A 20,505-nucleotide genomic window follows, 5' to 3' on the forward strand; every position below is an offset into this window, starting at 1 on the left:
GAGGACAGTAGTGCGGGGGAGAGATGTGAAGGGGGCAGAGGACAGTAGTGCGGGGGAGAGATGTGAAGGGGGCAGAGGACAGTAGTGCGGGGGAGAGATGTGAAGGGGGCAGAGGACAGTAGTGCGGGGCAGAGATGTGAAGGGGGCAGAGGACAGTAGTGCGGGGCAGAGATGTGAAGGGGGCAGAGGACAGTAGTGCGGGGGAGAGATGTGAAGGGGGCAGAGGACAGTAGTGCGGGGGAGAGATGTGAAGGGGGCAGAGGACAGTAGTGCGGGGCAGAGATGTGAAGGGGGCAGAGGACAGTAGTGCGGGGGAGAGATGTGAAGGGGGCAGAGGACAGTAGTGCGGGGCAGAGATGTGAAGGGGGCAGAGGACAGTAGTGCGGGGGAGAGATGTGAAGGGGGCAGAGGACAGTAGTGCGGGGCAGAGATGTGAAGGGGGCAGAGGACAGTAGTGCGGGGGAGAGATGTGAAGGGGGCAGAGGACAGTAGTGCGGGGGAGAGATTTGAAGGGGGCAGAGGACAGTAGTGCGGGGCATAGATTTGAAGGGGGCAGAGGACAGTAGTGCGGGGCAGAGATGTGAAGGGGGCAGAGGACAGTAGTGTGGGGGTGATGATTCGAAGGAGGGTTCAGTACTGCTGAAAATAATGGGGGTGTACTGTAAAGGGGTGGGTGGGGGTGATGTGCACGGTAGCCTGAGAACACTACTGTGAAGGTGAACCTGATGTGAAGTTGGAGACTGTGACGTTTGGGGGGGAGAAGGACTGAGGACACTGTTTTAATTCAGTACCCTAGATATATGTCGATGTTGAGGCATTGAGATATCAGCAATAGCTTCATGTATAATCACTGTTTTTCCACCCAAGACAATGACGGAAATCTCTCATATAAGTGGTGTTGTGAAGCAAGTATCACGTAAACTTGACTAGACCTCAAGGAACCACCCATCATTTTATCATGTGCCTTGACATGAATTCAGGAAAGAGGAAGGTTGAGCAGGATCTTCAGTGTCAAGTTCCAAAAATATATTTAAACTACGCCATGGGAAATCTGTGAAATTTTTGGAACGTTAACCTAGAGATCATGGGACAAGCACATAATATATGACTAGAGAGGAATTTATAGAATAACGTGAAAAAAATAAACAGGGATTCCAGATCACCTAATTTAGGCATCACTCTACTTTCACTAGTTCCAACTGCTGTAATATTTTAATTCTCTGTATTAACCTATATAAACGAGCAAAATACCCGAGTGTGACCAAATGTAGCATTTTTGGCATATATTTGGCTTTTGCTAAGCAGCAGAGTGTACCTCAGAGTCTACAATGACATTCTGCATCCACAGTTTATAGCCATGAAGTGCAAGTGTATGTCAGTGCAATGATAGGAAAAAAACATGAAACACATGCAGTGTACATATCTCTGCAAAACATGCCCATTTCTCCATGTTTTATCCCCTTAAATACTCTGAAAGTACAGAAAAATACTTGTTGGTCAGAATTTCAATCGGTTATTAAGTCCCGTTGTGAGATGACAGCGCAGCACATTTTTGTTGACTCTATTGTGTCATTTCTGCCTAAGTCCCCGGGTCACACAGGGTGCGACTTGGCATGTGATTTGCATGCCATACGACTTCCAAATCACATGGCAAGTCACACCCTATTGTCTGCAATTTCAGTGGTCATATCTGTGCGGTTCCAACTTGTTCGGAGCTGCACCGATTCCTAAAGTAGTGCTTGTGCTACTTTTGGTGAAATTTGCATAGACATCTGTGCCAGATGTCTTGCAAATCGCACCTCAAATCGGCATGTCATCTGACTTTGAAATTGTGCGACTTCACTGTAAGTTGCATGATTTCAAAGTCAGGATCAGTGTGACCGGGGTGTAAGTGTCTTTTGCTGAAGCACTCAAACCCTCCCACCCCCATCTGTACAACATACACTAATTATTCTGTAGTCTTGGCTAAGAACTAGGAGGACTCATTTGACTCGAGATAACATAGGAAGCATACACAAGAAACAGGACAGCTCTGACTTTCTGACATGAGATCAACAGGTACTCCTTGCACTAATTGAACAGATCTAACACAACCAATGGTATATTTAACGGACCAACATTTTATAAAGTAATAGCTATCAGTGTCTTGTCATTCCACTCAAAACTGGGGCCCTAACCTACACTGTGGGTTCACCAAACCCTTCAGCTAGCCATAGATGGATCGAAATGCAGCTGGTGCCTGCTGAACCGGCCGAATCTTGATCCATTTGTGGCTGTTCCTGTTTATGAGAAGTTGATCTAATCGACTTCTCACGAATGGCTTGTTGGTATTTTTTTGTTTGATCAGCGCTGATCAGTATGTTCTGCAGTCAGAATGCAATAGCGTAGGGTTCCTCTATCCACCACCTGAGATCAGCTCGCTGATGAGGCCAGTTTTGGCTTTCTCCTCCAATCAGCAAACTTTTTTTTTATTTTTCACTGCAATGTGTAATACAGTAAAACATTAAAGTAAAGCAATTGGGTTTGTTTGGGGAACTTTAAATTTCCCTGCACTCGCACCTTAATGTACACAGACCAGCTACTGAGTGCCTATAATTTTAAAGGATATAACCCATATTCAGGATGTATAAATAGAAAGTGCAGCACTTGTAAAATAATAAATAACTATTGTAGGTTTTTGCAAAGGTTTTTTTTCTTACACCTTCAGGGAATTTCAGATGACAGAAGAGTGACCCTGCTGCTGGTAAAATTGTATCACCGCTTTTGTATCCTTCCCACATCTTGTGAAGATTAAACATGTCTTAAGTCAGATTCGGCTTTGCGGATATACATGTAATCTTGTTCTCTCCTTTTTCCTATTCATTACATTTTCTTCAAAAAGTGGGAAACATGAGATACAAAGGACGACTAGCACCTATTCCTTTTCAAAAAAGAGTAGAACAGCACCATCTATAAACTTGTATTACTGATTTTTGTTGGCAGTAATGCCAGGTCATACATATAAAACACTGAGGAGGGAGGAGGACAACTGTAAACCAGTTGCCTTACAGTTTGATCCAAATGTAGATTCCGACCCCTCCATATAGCAGTGTGCAGCACAAGAATAATTTACAAAGAACTCCATATGTTCAGATTTGTTCAACTAGCACCCTATACTGGGACCATATAGTTCTACGAATCTTGTTTCCTAATCCTTTCATTGAGTTGTCTACATAAGCATAAGGGACAAAAAGCTGTCCATAGTTTAGGTCTAAACGTCTTTGTTTGGCCATGATGCAGAAAGTCACTCGATTCCCCCATCAACACAGATGAGGTTGACAGAGGAATCCCTCCTGCGGAGCCATTGTGTGTCCCCTTAGAGCAGTGTTTCTCAACTCCAGTCCTCATGGACCCCCAACAGGTCATGTTTTCAGGATTTCCCTCAGATGAAACAGCTGTGGTAATTACTAAGGCAGTGAAACTGATCAAATCACCTGTGCAAAATAATGGAAATCCTGAAAACATGACCTGTTGGGGGTCCATGAGGACTGGAGTTGAGAAACACTGCCTTAGAGACACACAGTGATTATAGCTAGCAGCCATAAGAGCTGCTACTGTAGCAATAATCACATGTAAAACCCCACAGGTTGGTTGTATCCAAGTTGATCGATTGATCACCTTGGGTACATTCATCCTGCCCATTCGTGGTTCGAATCTGCTGAACCGGCCAAGATTCAAACCAACTATGGCCGGCTTTAGTTTGATGTTTAGAGCATCTACTGGATGGTGATAACCCCCAACTATTTATATCTAAGGATACTAAAGAGACAGTATGGCAAAACTAGATAATGTTGATGAGAGCATCTACTTGAGCAATGGCTTATCTGAACACTTTTGAATCTAGACAGAACATTACAATGCCAGTCAATCCACTCCACCATCATACCCACTTTTCCACATAACCGTTCCTGTACTGATTGTCACAAATGTTTCAGTTACCATCCATCGAGAAGGGCATTAAACTGAAAATCATCCACCTACACCTCCCTCCCTCCCCAGACCTATAAAGACTAGCAGGCCACATGACTAAAGCTTATCCTAACTACAACCCCAATTCCAAAAAAAGTTGGGATGTTGTGTAGAATCTACATAAAAACAGAATGCAATGATTTGCATTTCAGCCTCGTCCCTTGTGTACATAGATTTCTCCAGATTGGTGAACCTCTGCCCATCTTTACTTCTGAGATACTCTGACTTTCTAAGATGCTGTTGTGATACCCAATCATGTTACTGACCTGTTGCCAATTAACCTAATTGGCTGTGAAATGTTCTTCCAGCTCTTCCTTGTTAGTACCACTTACTTTGCTACTTTGTTTTTGTCCTGTCTCATCCCTTTTGAGACATGTTGCCATCAATTTCAAAATTACCTTATTTTTTTCTTAAAATAGTAAATTTTTTCATTTTAAACATTTGATATGTTTTCTGGTTTCTATTGTGACTAAAATATGAGTTTGAGATTTGCAAATCATTGCATTCTGTTATGTAGATTTTACACTGTGCCCCAATGTTTTTTGGAATTGGTATTGTTCCACAGACTAATATCACAGTCACTGAATAGCTCTGTATTAGATTAGAATTAATAAATTGATAGCTGGGCACGTTTGTTGATTCATAGCTTAGTACATAAAGAGGTGAAAGACAAGTATGATGAAAACAGTTGACAACCAGTTTATTTCTGTTGGCATTTTATCAAGATTGCAAACCACATTCCAATACACACCCTTGTATTCTCCACATAACAGGTAATAGACTCTGAACAATAAAAATCTCCCTTTTTTTTTTTTCTTTTACCACTTATGCACTCAGACCCCTATTGAAATGTCTACCCAATACTGTCCCAAACAAAGAAAAGATATATACAGTGGGGATCGAAAGTTTGGGTTTCAGTTGACATCTGAAAACGCTTTGCTATCTTCTTATAGCCTTCTCCAGCTTTGTGAGCGTCAACTATTTTCAGTTTTCTAGACAACTGCTTAGAAGAACCCATGGTGCTGATTGTTGGGGCAAGGTCAGATGAGTCTGGACATTTAAAACCTTTGAGATTGACATCACCTGGTCTTCCCAGATGATGATTGAGAACAATCCATGACACTGGCAGGTCTCAGCTTTGCAAAGGGGGCAGTGCATGCTATAAATTCTGCAGGGTGCCCAAACTTTTGCAGACGCCATTTTTTTGTTTTCTGTTATTTTGAAAGTGTAAATGATGGAAATAAAATCTAACTTTTGTTGACATATTATAAGAATGTTGAATCTGTAATTTGATGCCTTTTGGAGATTTTTCCATCTTTCCTTGGCTTCTTTATGCACATTAATACAATTTTTTAGCTGGGGTGCCCAAAGTTTCGATCCCCACTGTAGGATCCTACTACACCAACTTCCAATGGATATTAGTCAGAGGAATGGCAGACTGGAAAACCACCTGGAAATACCAGATGCTCTGGCTAATAATAACTGGAGTTATTTATTTTTTTGTTGATCCTCCCTTTTTCTTGTTTGGAAGATTATTGGGCAATATTTTAACACCGATATTAGTGGGTTGCTTGGTTATCGCCATAAGAAAAGAATTGTATGATGTATCAAATTTCTGGTGTTCGATCAGAACCAAACCCTCTCCACCTACGAATACTCCAGGAATGTTCACTGATGGACATATAGCATGCCCCCCACACTGCCCAATAGATTAACTGTATTGCTGCTGTCACCATAGAATCAATGTGGCCAGCAAGCTCCACTGGCATGCCTTTTGCCTACTTTATCATACCAGCAAAAGGCCACTCGTATTTAGCAGAATGTCTGCATCTTTTGAACATGCTATCTTAGGGGAGCTTGCAAATAAAAAGCAATGAACTAATATAGCTATAGTTTATACAAGAAGAATAAAAATTGGAGTATAATACACTTACTGGTACTAGTTATACTATTTTAATGATAATGCATAAACTTGAATGCTTATTGGATTTAAGCATATCAGGTGATGTGTAATAGGTGTGGCCTAAGGAGATCAACACCCGATATCAAGGTGTGCATAATTATTAGACAGCTTCCTTTCCTCAGGCAAAATGGGCAAAAAAATGTATTTAACTATAAAAAGTCAAAAATTGTAAAAAGTATTTCAGAGGGATGCAGCACTCTTGAAATTGCTAAGATATTGGGGCGTGATCACAGGACCCTCAAACGTTTTGTTGCAACAGGGTTGCTTGAAATGTGTTGAGAAAAATACACAAATTAACTGCCAAAGATTTGAGAAGAATCAAACGTGAAGCTACCAGGAACCCATTATACTCCAGTGCTGTCATATTCCAGAATTGCAACCTACCTGGACTGCCCAGAAGTACAAGGTGTTTAGTGCTCAGAGACATGGCCAAGGTGAGGTAGGCTGAAACCTGACCACCACCGAACAACACACATAAGTTGGAAGACAGATTTTTTAAAGGTTTTGTGGACTGATGAGATGAGAGTGATTCTTGACGGATCAGATGGATGGACCTGTGGCTGGATCAGTAATGGGCACAGAGCTCCACTTCGACTCAGATGCCAGCAAGGTGGAGGTGGGGTACAGGTATGGGCTGGTATTATTAAAGATGAGCTAGTTGGACCTTTTTGGGTTGAAGATGGACTCAAAATCAACTCCCAAACCTGCTGCCAGTTTTTAGAAGACACTTTCTTCAAGCACTGGTACAGGAAAAAGTCGGCATCTTTCAGGAAGACCATGATATTTATACAGAACAATGCTGCATCGCATGCCTCAAAGTACTCCACTGTGTTGCTAGCCAGTAAAGGCCTTAAAGAAGAAAGAATGACACCTGACCTAAACTCTATTGAGAAGTTGTGAGCCCTTCCTAAATGGGAGATTTATGATGAAGGAAAACCGTACACCTCTCTGAACAGTGCCTGGGAGGCTGTGGTTTCTGCTGCACAAAAAGTTGATCAACATATCAGGAAACTGACAGACTCAATGAATGGAAAGCTTATGACTGTTAGCCCTGGTTCACACTAATGCTGTGCAGCACATCACATATGATTCGCACAGGAATCGCATTGCATTTCTGTGCAAATCACATGCAAGGTCTGTGCGGTGCTTTTTGAGCCATACATTTTTCTCTGCTCCAGAAAGGTGCAGCGCTCCTTCTTTTTTTTTTTTTCCCGCGCCTGATTCGCATTGCATGGGTGTTCACACCCATGCGATGCAAATTCTGCTAATCACACTGTGTTTTGTGATCTGCTTTGGGGTGTCGTTAACACTGACACCTGTACCAGATTGCATGGATGCCTTGCGATTGCAGACCGAATACTGTGCGTTTCCCGCAGTACATTAGTGTGAACCAGGGCTCAGTGAAAATAAGAGTGGTTATATTGGTCACTGATTTTTTTTTTTTTTAAATGTTTATTTGTAAATTTTGAGTTGTTTATTATTCTCCCGTTAACAGATGAAAATAAACAAGTGAGATGGGAACATTTTTGTTTTTCATTTAGTTTCATAATAATTCTGCACACAAATAGTTGCCCAATAATTGTGCACACAGTTATTCTCCTACGAAAGCCAAAACCTCGCTTTTACTTTCTTAAATATTCAGGTTTGAGGTTTATTAACATTTTGGATGGACCGAGAGCACAATAGTTGCTCAATAATGACATTAATCCTCAATACAACTTGCCTAAAAATTGTGCACAGTGTAGATTTTCAGTTTGCAAAACATAAAATATAAAATCAAATACCACTTGCAAGAACCATAGCATATTGTTCAAATTTGCATACCTTTGTACACTGCAGATACGGCAAAAATAAATAAATGGCAGTACGGCAAAGAAACCAGTATCTTCTACTAGAGTACTGTACAAGGCAGAGTGCCCATCAATAATATGAAATGTGTGTCCCCAATCTATTCAAATTCCTTGGTCACTTGCGGTTTCTAAGACTTGTGCATGCATACAGTAATTCTCTTATAATTCTATGCTACACTGTAACTTTTGTTATGTTAAGAATAACTTGATGTGGATATTATTTAACATTAGAATTAGAAAAAAAATAACCTGTTTTGTAAGGTTTAATTTGTTTAACTACATCCCCACCAAGCTATAGCAGATATACTGCTACAGGGCGGCAGGGGTGCGTAAAATCATGTGTATATATACATAATTTTGCATTTTCAGGTAGGGGGCGCGCATGAGCCACGCATATGCCCTACCCGCGCCACTATTTGCGGCAGCCACCGGGTCCAGGGGTGCTAAAAAAAATCACGTGTGTGAGATATATATATATATAATTCTGCATTTCCGAGTAGGGGGCACACGCACCCGAACCCCCACTGCCAGCCGTGTCTGTCAATCACTGGGTCTCGGCTGGTGATTACCGAGGATGCTGTCGGCACGGGCACACTGCTCTGGATGGTTGTGCACAGCCATCCAGAGCAGTGTGATTACAGTAAAGCCTACACACACCACCGCCCAGTAAAACACTCCCAGCACACAGTTAACCCTTTGATCGCCCCACATGTTAACACCTTCCTGCCCAGTGCCATTAGTACAGTGTCAGTTCTTTTTTTTTAGCACTGATCACTGTATTGGTGTAACTGGGGATGTCAATGAGACAAAGTCAGTTCCCCCGTGTCAGAATGCCCGCCGCAGTCCTGCTATAAGTCACTGATCTCTGCCAGTATTCGTAAAAAAAAAAAATTCCAGTATCAATACCTCCATTTTTTTACTGGACATGTTTAATAGCAAAAAGTAAAAAAAAAAAAAAAATATATATATATATTCGAAAAATTGTCAGCCTTTTTTTTTAAAAAAATTAAAAACGCACAGGTGATCACATACCATCGAAAGAAAGCTCAATACATGGGAAAAAAAGGATGTAAATTTAATTTGGGTGCAGCGTTGCATGACCACACAATTGTCAGTTAAAGTAACGTAGTGCTGTAATGCAAAGAATGGCCTGGTCAGGAGGGGGGTAAATCCTCGGGAGGGCAAGTGGTTAAATGTATTAGTGTCTAGTATTTATCTAATGCTACTCAACGTAGGTGTGTACAGGAAGAATGACAAACATTATGTGCTCAAGAATCAATTAATGAAGAGCCCACACTAAAGAACGTAACATAGTTCAGTACATCAGCAAACCTAGTCACTGAGTTTAATCCATTTTTAAACTATCTAAAATTGACTTTACAGTAAAAGTTTGTCAATTTTTTTTTAAGGATATTGAATCAGTCCTTTTAATTTTTTTTCAGTATATTTTTTATTCAAAGAAGGTTCATAAGTGAAATAAATATTACTGACAGCATCATAGCTAATGGTATATAAACAATCATGTACAAAACAAAAATGTATGTATTTGAGGTTCTAAATGACAATCTTCACAAGAGACTTAACATTAAAGAAATGCCACCAACATAAAACTTGGGGGTGGGGTGGGGGGGTAAAAGAGATTGGGGGAGAGGAATGGTAGAGGAAACATTGGGTAGACATGTGCAATTCATTGCAGTCCGAATCTAAATTCTGACACATTTTTGGTTATTTGAAGATTCAGATGTATCAGAATTTCCAAATAACAATAGTAATGAATTTCGTTAAAAATTTATTTTGTTTCATTTTATTTGTTTTCTAATGATTCCAAATTTTCAGAGCAACTCGAGCCGGTCGAAAATGTACAGTAGAAAAGTTTATTTACCGATCCGAATTCTGGAACAACTGGTTAAGGAGAGAGCTGGGAAGCCGGCTGCCACATCCTTAACAACTGATTACTCATCAGTTGTCAGTGGTCTCCCCACTGACAACTGAATGTAAAAAAAAAAAGAACTGCCAGCAATGAAAAATTAAGGAAAAAAAACAGTGTGGGGTTCTCCCCCAAAATCCATACCAGACACTTACCTGAGCATGCAGCCCAGCAGGTCAGGAAGGGGGGGGGGGGGGGGCGTTCGCCCTGTCATCGACCGGGGCATGCTGGGTCGATGAGGTCACAAGGGGGCAGGGTTGCCTGGTGACATCACCGGGTGGTCCCATCCCGGAGCTGTCGAACAGCAGGAGCCTTCATGCGGAGCTCTTCTTCTTCTTCTTTTTTTTTTTTTTTTTCTTTCAGGTTGGCCAGCATTCATCATGATTTTGGCATGGAGTTAGATAATGAATAAACAAAACTAAACTAATTCCGAAATGAAATTGGTAACATAGCAAATTTATCTACAAAGGTAACAAATTTTTCTGTTCTGCACATGTCTAACATTGGGGGGGAGAAGAGGGTAGAGAAAAAACAGAGAACAAATGGGGTGTTAAACTTAGGAGTGGTCCTAAGTTTAACTGGAAATGGAGGTAGGTCCTTTAAAGCTCTAGAAGGATGGAGTTGAAACCTGGGGGGGAACATTTATTATACCAGGGTTTCTCAAATTGTACTGTACTTGGGAACTCTGTCTTGCAAGGTGGCTTTAATTTTACCATGGATCATGGCCTGGGAGATTCTGTTCTTTGTCTCATTGGGACTGAGTTTAAAGGTTTTCCAAGCCCTCGCCACAGTTTGCTCAGATGCAGTGATAACTTGTAAAAGTGATTTAAAATGCGAGTTGGTGATGTTTGTAGGTCGTTTATTGAGAAGTGAAATTGAGGGGATTTTTCTAGCAAGGTTGAGAGGATTTTAAAGATTTATGTCCAAAACTCACTAGTTACAGGACATGTCGGCTAAATATGCAGATACTGTAAGTTTCCATTTCTTTGCAGCTCCTAAAAGCAGAAGGGTGGATAGTTAGGAACCTACTTAGTTATCCTTGTAGAGACCAGGTACCAGCTCAATGACACTTTGGGGTTGATTTATTGGAGAATGCAAAATCTGGTGCAGTTGTGCATGGTAGCCAATTAGCTTCTAACTTTAGCATGTTCAATTAGGCTTTGACAATAAAACCTGGAAGCCAATTGGTTTCTATGCAAAATTGCACCAGATTTTGCACGCTCCAGTTTTAGTAAATAACCCCTTTGCATGAAATTTCCAAGGCAGTCATGTTCTAAGAGCAAGATTTAGTCATCATTTGATTAATGGACCTATCTTCAGGTTCTAGGGTGACACTAACGTCAGCTGTCCACTTATATGTACATATGGGGGGGGTCTGTGGAAACCGTTTTGAGATCATATGTTGCTAAAAACATTTTTCCTTTTGTTAAGTAAAGCTGTGGACTCTGAAGAGGTCAGACGCTATCAGAATGAACCTAGATATTTTAAATGTCAGAAGAATAGTGCCTTGGAACATCAGACGAATTTTGTAGGAAAATAGTGTTGAGCATTAAACTACTGAAGCATCTTACAAAGATACTTAATAATTTTAATTTTCATTTACAATATTGTATTTTAGCTCAAGTCTATTTTTTACATAATAGTTAAAGTGATTCTAAAGGTTCACTTTTTTGGGGGTGAAAATAACAAACAGATCTATACTTACCTGCTGTGTGTAGTGGTTTTGCACAGAGCAGCCTGGATCCTCCTCTTCTCGGGTCCCCCGCAGGCTCTCCTGGCCCTTCCCTTCTGTTAGGTGCCCCCACAGCACGCAGCTTGCTATGGGGGCACCCACTGCTACGTGTGTCCATTCACACACGGAGCCGTGGATTGCCCCTGCCCTCTCCTCATTGGCTACTGGCTGTGATTGACAATAGCTCCCGCTTGTTGTCTCAGCCAATGAGGAGGCAGAGACCCAGGGCAGCCAAGGCTGTCATTCACATCGCTGGATCTCGATGAGGCTCAGGTAAATATTGAGTAGGCTGGTGGCACTGCTGCACACAGAAGGTTTTTTTACCTTCATGCATGAAGGTAAAAAACCTTGAGCCTTTACAACCACATTAAACTTCATGTAGGTCTAGTGTGGACTTTAAGCAACTTTAGTTTTCTATTGTGAGTAGCAGAGTGACGTCTTACACCTAAATAATAACAAAAGTATTGCTCACATTTATTCAGATTGCCTTAGTTTCCTGACTAGCTCCACCTTCTAAATGAATATAAGCCTTTCCTTAAAATTCCTTAGTGGCTAGACTTTTCAATAAAGTACTTCCTATTAATGCAGGTATTGTTGATATATTGTGTTAACATCATGCTTTGCATATAGCTGTCCTTTTTAATTGTAATAATATAGAACAGATCCAAACTTCAGCCATTCACAGGTCCTCTGGTGCCTTTTTCTTAGCCTTGGCATCAAACTCTAACATGATTGATCCCAGTAGTTATAAAGACTGACCAACCATGAATGTTAAGCTAATATATTTTATTTTAAGGCTGGGGTTGTCATTCAAGTATGTATTGTATGTTTCAATAGACTTTTTTTTTATAATTTTGTATCCTTTATTACTACTTCTTGCCTTTGTGTCTTAATTCTTACTAACCTGCCAAAGTGTCTTACGTGACACCAATGTACCCTGGTCTTTGTACAGAATCCAGATGTCCTGCAGGTCCAGGACATGTCTTGCCATAGAAATAAAAAAGTCTGTCCCCCATAAAAGTGAACAGGTTGGCTGTTAATGAATGACTGAGAGTTTATAGGTTAGAAATCTGGCAGTAATTAAGGTCGGCTCCAAGCTGATGTACAAAGGTAGGCTTGTTCCACTCACTTACTTGTATACAACGTTTGGGCAATTTCTGCCAAGGTACCCTGGTTGAAAAAGGCTGATCTACTGTATAAGCAATCTTTTTTTATACAAATAACCATTCAACACATGTCTAATTTCCTGACCAATATTTAAAGAGACAGCTGAAGAGTTTGCTTGGCTGGTTTGCTTAAATTGAAGCCGTGGACTAACTGGTCTGGTAAGGAATGAGCCAATGAGAGGATGACTCTCTGTGGCTGATTTACTACAAGAGTACATTTTAACTTTGGAAGGGAATTTTTACTAAGCTTGGTAAATGGAGTAAAGATCTGCTGACTTCTATTATCCAATTGACTGCAAAGAAAATAAGGACCCCTTGAAAATGTCCTATTGGACGAAACACGTTGGGGTAGAGTTTCTAGTGCTAACGGCACGCCGCTGCACGATACTGAGTCGGTAGTGGCTTTCTATGTAAGCGTCTTTACTTTGAATGTATGTGGGTTGTTTTTATATCACTTTTTAAATAAATACTACACTATTGGAGATTACTTTTTGCTCCTGACAAATTTTATATATCCCACCTCGACCCTATCAGGAGGTGTCAGTGGACACAGACACTGGGGAGTATCGCACACACGCTGATTTCTGACATGAGTCATAGGCGCATATGCTGTTGTAAGGGCAGCCATCGTTTCCAGTGAGTGTTTAATTCACAGGGAGATGGTGGCTGACTTCTGAACTCTTTAAAAGAAGAGTGATTTCATTTGTGGGGTGGCAGATGGAATCTTCACTGGGACATTTCTTTTATAGTTTCTTTTACACTTATTTACCTTGGACATTCATTTCTATTTTTATTTTATATTCATGCTTTTTGTACACTATTTCATGTCGTGGTGCACATTTTTATCCTCGGCAAAGAAAATCCTTGTTTTTTTATTTTTCTCTTGCACGTGATTTTTTTTTTTTTTTTTTTTTGCAAAGTGACTTTTTACCACATTCAGCAAGGTAAGTGAAAATCCCTTGCAAAGTGAAAATGCTTTACTCTTTTTAGTAATTTGGCCATTGAGTTCTATATACACTGGGGTTGTTTCACTACACCGTTTTTAATGATGAAAAACAATTAGAGCTTCATTTTGTTGGCTGGATAAAAGTCTACATTACAGTATCAATCAGTATTTTAGATTTACCTGACAAAAAAGGATTACAAATTGTGCAAACAGAGGAATAAAAGATGTCCAAACCTGTTATTTATTCCATTTAATTTTATACGGCTGCATATTGTGTAGCGTCAGCTACTCCTTGCTCCCTTTTCGTTAAATCTTTGTAACTAGCATACAGGTTTACCACATAGATATCTCTTTACATATGAACATTTTTGACAATGATGTGGGTCAGAAACCACAAGCAATTTGCAAACCGTAGTCTGTAACTTGTAAGCTTTCTTAAAAGGTATGCTGAAACTGTTGCTTTATGCCTTCTGTCTATTATATAAATGCTGTGGGTTACATAAAAAATCGGACCCTGTTTTTAAAAACTTTAAGAATTATCTTTGTTTGTTTTAGTGTGGCAATCTTCTGACACTTGCCAGAACATCTATGAATATTGTCATTTAAATAAAAAAAAATATATAAATATATATTGTGTGTGTTAAAAAGCACATTACAAAAAAGAAACATACAAGCTATGTCCTTCCGCTAACATACTGTACCATAACTAACAATCTGAGTACATCATATGATTTCTGTAAAGGCTTGTTGTGTGTAACTGTAATGTGTACATCACTATCCTTCCTCTGCCTTTTCAGAATAGTCTGATTTGCATAGTGGCACAATGCAATTCTATTGGTTGCCCCATATCTTCCTTCCTTGCTGTAGGATAGACTTTGCAAAAAATGTAGTTTATGCTTTAAAATCTAAATATGCATTTATGCACGTATGTGAGTAAAATCTGCAGATCTATGCGTGTAAAATCTGTAGCTGCGTCATACTTCTTTTTTTTTTTGTGCATGACTAAACGCAGCATACTTTTTCTTATGCAGACACAGCTGTGTGTATGGGCATATTAATTGTTGAACGTGTCTAAATGCAGTGTTTTTATGCCCATGTGACTAAAGCCAGTCATAGATGGGTTGAATCTCAGCCAGTTCAGTAGTGACTGGCCGAGATCCAATCCATGTATGGGCAGGCTGATTGTACCCAAGTTGATCCATCAATCAACTTGGGTAGAACAAGCCTGTCCATTTATTCTACAGGCGATTCCTGACAGTGGCTAGAGCCCCTAGCATTGATCATTGTGTTCCACCGGTCGGGTAGGCTCCTTGCAACCCCCACCTGCTGAACACAATAGAGCTGCAAGAGGCATTCCTTCATCAAAAGCGACTGTGTTGATGGGAGAAATTAATAATTTTTTTTCCTTCCATGGAAGGAACGAAAATCAAACAATCTATGGGCTGCTTCACTCTCCTTTCTTCCATGTGACAGTGCTGACTGTTAGCAGCTGGACTCTCAGCACCGGTGCCATCACATGGATGGAGATAGGGAGTCCTCATCCAAGCAGAAGCTCCAGCTAGGTTTGACTTGAATCTTCTACATGGCTTCTTCTTCTACTCACAGGAATGAGAGGAGGGGAGGGAAGTATACATTGATACAGGGGAGGGAAATATAAACTGTTACAGGGGAGGAAAGTATAAATTGGTACGGGGGGGTAGTATAAATTGAGTAGAGGGGAGGGAAGTATAAATTTGATATGGGGTGGGAGTGTAAATTGCGTAGAGGGGAGGGAAGTAAAAATTGACATGGGGGGGAAGTGTAAATTGATATGGGGGGGGGGAGTGTAAATTGCGTAGAGGGGAGGGAAGTATAAATTGATATGGGGGGGGAGGGAGTATAAATGGAGTAGAGGGGAGGGAAGTATAAACTGATACAGGGGAGGGAAGTATACACTGAGTAGAGGGGAGGGAAGCATAAATTGATATGGGAGGGAAGTATAAATTGAGTAGAGGGGAGGGAAGCATAAATTGATATGGGAGGGAAGTATACATTGAGTAGAGGGGAGGGAAGTATACATTGAGTAGAGGGGAGGGAAGCATAAATTGATATGGGAGGGAAGCATACATTGAGTAGAGGGGAGGGAAGTGTAAATTGATATGGGGGGGAAGTATACATTGAGTAGAGGGGAGGGAAGTATTAATTGAGTAGAGGGGAGGGAAGTATAAATTGATATGGGGGCAGGGAGTAAAGTAAAGCTGTTGCTTTTGCTTTATACAGAATATGTTCTCTTTAAAATACAATGCATTCAAACATACCCATTTATATTTCATTCTTAGTGAAGCAAGTTATTATTCAATAAAGACCACTTGCTGCAGTTAATTTGCTTTTCATCGAAACTGCAATACATACAAAACTGAGTAAGTTTCGAGATAATTTGAATAGGCACTATTATGAATGTATAGTCTGAATTTGAAATCTAGATCGTATAGTTGTCCTTCTTTCTTTTTCTTTTTTAACTTTTTTCTTCTAAAGTTTGTAGGCTCTCAAGAGCACACTATTATTTAGTGGTTTGTCTTTTTGATAAGTTTATATATATTTAGCTAGTACATTAATAGTCAGATAATGCAGTGTCACTTTCAAACTGATACCAACTTCACATGACTTTACAAGCCGCCATACCTGCTGGTTACTAGTTCATCTCCCCGTAGCTTGTGGTTTTCCTGAAACCTTCAGTGTGTGCTAAACCTCAGAATCAAAACATTGTGACATCTGCTTCTGGTAAACAGGATGTACAACCTGGCCTAAGGTAGTCCGCTTCAAGTTTCCAATCATGCTAATCTGTTCTAACATCTACATAATTCACAGTTTACTGATCAAAGTATAGGAAGCATTCAAAATGGTTATAAAAATCTGCAATGTTTTCAATTTTTTTCATAATTTCTCAAGGAGTCACTGGAGGCCATGGGGTTCGGGAGACACTGAAAAGCCTTTGGCTTACATATAATTTTTGGCTGTGTAAGGCTTTAACTCCAGTTTTGTTAACAAATATTACCTGCTTGGTAAACAATATTCTTTCCAAGAATTTTTGCAGGCATTTTTATGATTTACATCTTTCTCCCTTTCTGAAGAAATAGCTTTCTTTTTTTTAGACAGACATAGCTGAATTGCATATTGGATCAGTTGAGGATCACAACATCACTGTCCACTTCTCCACCCCAACTAATCAGAGAAGGCTTTGCATTTATTGGGAAAATGCAAAGAGTTCACTGAAAGGCGCCCATGCTGAGCGAGCGCCCTACTGTGTTCACTAAATAGTAGAGCAGCTGCTCAGCACTGGACCTGAAAGCCAATTGCAATCGCTGTATTAGAGAATGCCTACTTCAGTGATTTCCAGCTTTCACAAGGATTGGCCATGTGTGACACATGCATACTCACATTGGTCCTAGCTGTACCAATGTAACTATGCAAAACTACGCATAAAGAAATGCCTATTGCATGGGATGCTGTAAATTCAGCTCCTGTGATAAGCAGAGAACAAATATCCCAAGGGGAAAATTACACCTCTGGCAATCTGTACATGAATGGTGTAGGGAATGTCTTCAAGCTGCCATTTTGCCAGGAAGTGACATTTTAACTTTGACCATTTAAGAAAATTGCAACAGTTGCAGACTGAAAGGTAACTTTGTATATCAAAATACTGTATATACAACATACACTGATATACTTTTATGTAAATCAAAGTTTTTTTTGTTTTGTTTTTTTTTAGCAAGTGGTGTTTTTCTTTTAATAAAATAAAAAAAAAATACATTTAGGTGGAATTTTTTTTTCTAAGTGTACTTTGTGCAGTATTGTTTTATAATTAATGACAACTTTTACAGTGGTTGAAAGTGCTAGTGTATGTTGTGTCTTTGGGCTATTCTGTGCTCCTTTTGGGCAACTCTGATATAAATATAAAGATACATCCCAAAGATACAAACATCCCTGTTTTTTTATTAACCGATCAAAAGATTATTGGATAAGTCCTCCCCAACAGATCTTTTGATTACCTGTAATACAACTAAAATATAATTTACCTTGGATCTATCCTTATACTTAGGTTAATAAAGACAAATATCCATCAAGTTTAACTTCTCACAGACTCCAGTAATTCTGGAAAAGAGAGAATATTTTACCATCTGTATAGCAAGCAATTATTAAAACAGTGACTATATTTGCAAGTTGGGGGGATTCCTTTCTAACCTCATAGGGGAGTTGGATTCAGTCACCTGGATTAAAGAATCCTCATACTATCTTTGGTAACCATTGCCAGTCGGTTGCAAGAAAATAATCCAATCCTTTTATTTTTTTAATTCCCCTAATGAGTCTGCCAATTCCACTTTTATGTGGTAGGATATTCCACAGCCTAAGAACCCATGCTGCAGTTATGGTAAAACGTCTTTCCTAGTGCCACATGATATTTTGATGTCAAAGAAAGATCAAAACTTAAAATGTTTCCATATAGGTGAGAAAAAGAAACTAGTCAGTTGAATTGGACTTTTGTCCAATATTTAAATTTACAATGACCTTTGTTCTCTCTCTTTCCTACAGATGGGACAGGTGCATTGTCGGTTTTTGCACCGCACTCAAAGTACATTTGTCCAGAAGGTTATGATGTGAACCTCACATGCGCTATCAGAGGGCACCATGGCCATCAACATGATCTGCTAACTATACGCTGGGCTTTCACTAAAGACAGAAACCCAGACTGTACTGAGGAAAAACATGCAAAGAATACAACGGAGAACAACCATCACAAAGCACACAAAGGATTTCATTTGCCCAATGGTGTGTTCTATAGAACTCTGTTGAACATCACACAATTGGACAGTGGTGGCTATTGTTGTTTCCTTTATGATAAAAACAAGAAGCATGGGACAATTGAAGCACACAGCTATGTGGAACTTCAGGTCAAAACAGGTAATGGTTTTCCATTCTTACAGATTTAAATTGTACACAGAAACATAATTTTACAGTTATGCAGAATTTATGAAAAGTGATATAAAACGTATCAAAAAATAAAGGTACTCACAATGAACAGGTGGAACATTTAGGAAAAGCATATAAAACCAAATTGCTTAGTACACGCCATCTTCTTTGAATGTGATTTTTATTGTATTGATCTAGTTCTATATCTTCAGAAAGGCTCCCTCTCTGGAGATTGCTGAAGCTAAAACCAATGTGGGCAATTTTTAACTGCTTCCCGTCTGCCCACAGCCTGTAAATGGCAGGTGGGAAGCTGTACGGATGCGGGTTAATGTACCTGTATGTCAGCTTGCATCTGTGGCTTACGTAGCGCGCACTTGGGAGCCCGGTGATCCGTGTGTCACCCGGACAGAGTGGATCACATTACCGCTGTGTCCGGGTGATCTCATGGTGTTTTTCCACGTGATTTCTGTGTTCTATTACAGCAATCACAAAGAAAACATACCAAACTTGAAAGTAAGCATCAGTTCTCTCTGCTCTCACAATGCATTTGACTTAGAGCTGCATTGTGTTGGGGTGAAATTTAAAATGAATGACACTGCAGTTCACTAATGCATGTAATGTGTGTTGCACTACCACAAAGCACTGCAAAGGAGTGAACGTCCCATAGGGACGTAAGAGTGAGTATAATTGGACATACACCTGTGTAATTTGAAAGCAGTTGGAATGACATTTAGCTTTTCAGTTCATCTGTGTCCTAATCACACACTCCTCACATCCTGAGAAAATGACCCTAAATCAAATCCTGATTAAATCACTAAAAGATGTTTGACATTGTTTATAAATTTGCTATGCAGCTGAGTGTTAGCTATTGTTCATTGACTATGAATGTCTTCCTGTAGCGTCCCTATGTAGACAGTCTGATATAGTAGATATCTTAAGCATCTGTAGAAAGCTTCTTGAAATACTTACGCCTATATTTGTGAATTAATATTTGCTGTACTATTGTATGAGAGATTTCTTATGTAACGATAGACCCACTGTGTTCATTTGGGAAATGATGACAACAGAATATTATAGTGTACCTAACCTAATATCTTGTAGCTTAGTAGTTTTCAAATGGTAGGTAGCTGTATTAGTTTTCATTTTATAGACATTTTTTCCCTTTTGATCTTAACTACCAAATATTTTGAGGCTGTGATATTTTGGGTGACATGGCTGCATCTGCTGGAATCCCCCTTTTTGTCTTGTCTGTGGACAAGAGTATTTGTCCACCAACCTTTATTAATTGATGTCAGCATTACCAAATTATCCTGGATGTCAATCTTTCTTGGGAAAACTGATCTCCTACTGACGTTCCACCTACGAATAATCCTTTGCCAATTTATGGAAACAACCAAATATCCATTTCTTAGAAGTGAAACTGAAACTTGACCACTTTATGATCACTGAAAAACTCTCATACATTCTCAGTTACTATAGACAGTCCTAGAGGCTGGGGCTCCTACATATACAGTGCTGCGTTAGTAGTCCCTTCTTAAAGCAAAATTAAACTCTATTTGTTTAATCCACTGACAGGTAGGGTTTTTATTGGTCTTAAACCATTCTCTCGGCTTGTCAGTGGTAATGTACACTGAGCCCTTGCCCATTCAAGCAGCCAAATAGATTGAACCTGGAAGAAAGACTGGGAGAAGATGGAAGCGTCTGAGCACTGACAGCTCAACACTGGAGGGTTTTCGTTTCATAGGTAAGTCTGTCATAATGTGCTAATGTACTATGCTTACTAGTGAATTATGGCATAAACCTCCTGAGGGCCTATTAAAAAAAATCAGTATTGCAGAGTTTAAATCTGCTTTAATAACTACCCACGCACTACTTGAAGACCCCTTTTTTTTTTTTTTTTTTTTTTTTAAACAGTGCTCCCAACAACCCTTTTGCATTAAGCCCTATCGACTGTGTATATACAGTA

General features: G+C 39.8%; 2 protein-coding genes across 4 annotated transcripts in view; one reads left to right on the plus strand and one right to left on the minus strand.

Moving 5' to 3' along the window:
• The window catches only part of CDH23 (cadherin related 23), a 1,300,862-nt gene that overhangs the window by 173,083 nt on the left and 1,107,274 nt on the right, over positions 1 to 20,505 (minus strand). The gene's annotated exons all lie outside the window — the stretch shown is intronic.
• Positions 1 to 20,505, plus strand: part of VSIR (V-set immunoregulatory receptor) — a 64,338-nt gene that overhangs the window by 22,772 nt on the left and 21,061 nt on the right. The window contains exon 2 of the mRNA XM_089677095.1: positions 18,162 to 18,530. Coding sequence (XP_089533221.1) covers positions 18,162 to 18,530 — 369 coding nt within the window. The remainder of the gene's footprint in view (positions 1 to 18,161; positions 18,531 to 20,505) is intronic.

Source organism: Staurois parvus, unplaced genomic scaffold, assembly GCF_062004578.1.
Source record: "Staurois parvus isolate SC_StPar_1 unplaced genomic scaffold, SC_StPar_1.0 ptg000177l, whole genome shotgun sequence".
Taxonomy (NCBI): domain Eukaryota; kingdom Metazoa; phylum Chordata; class Amphibia; order Anura; family Ranidae; genus Staurois; species Staurois parvus.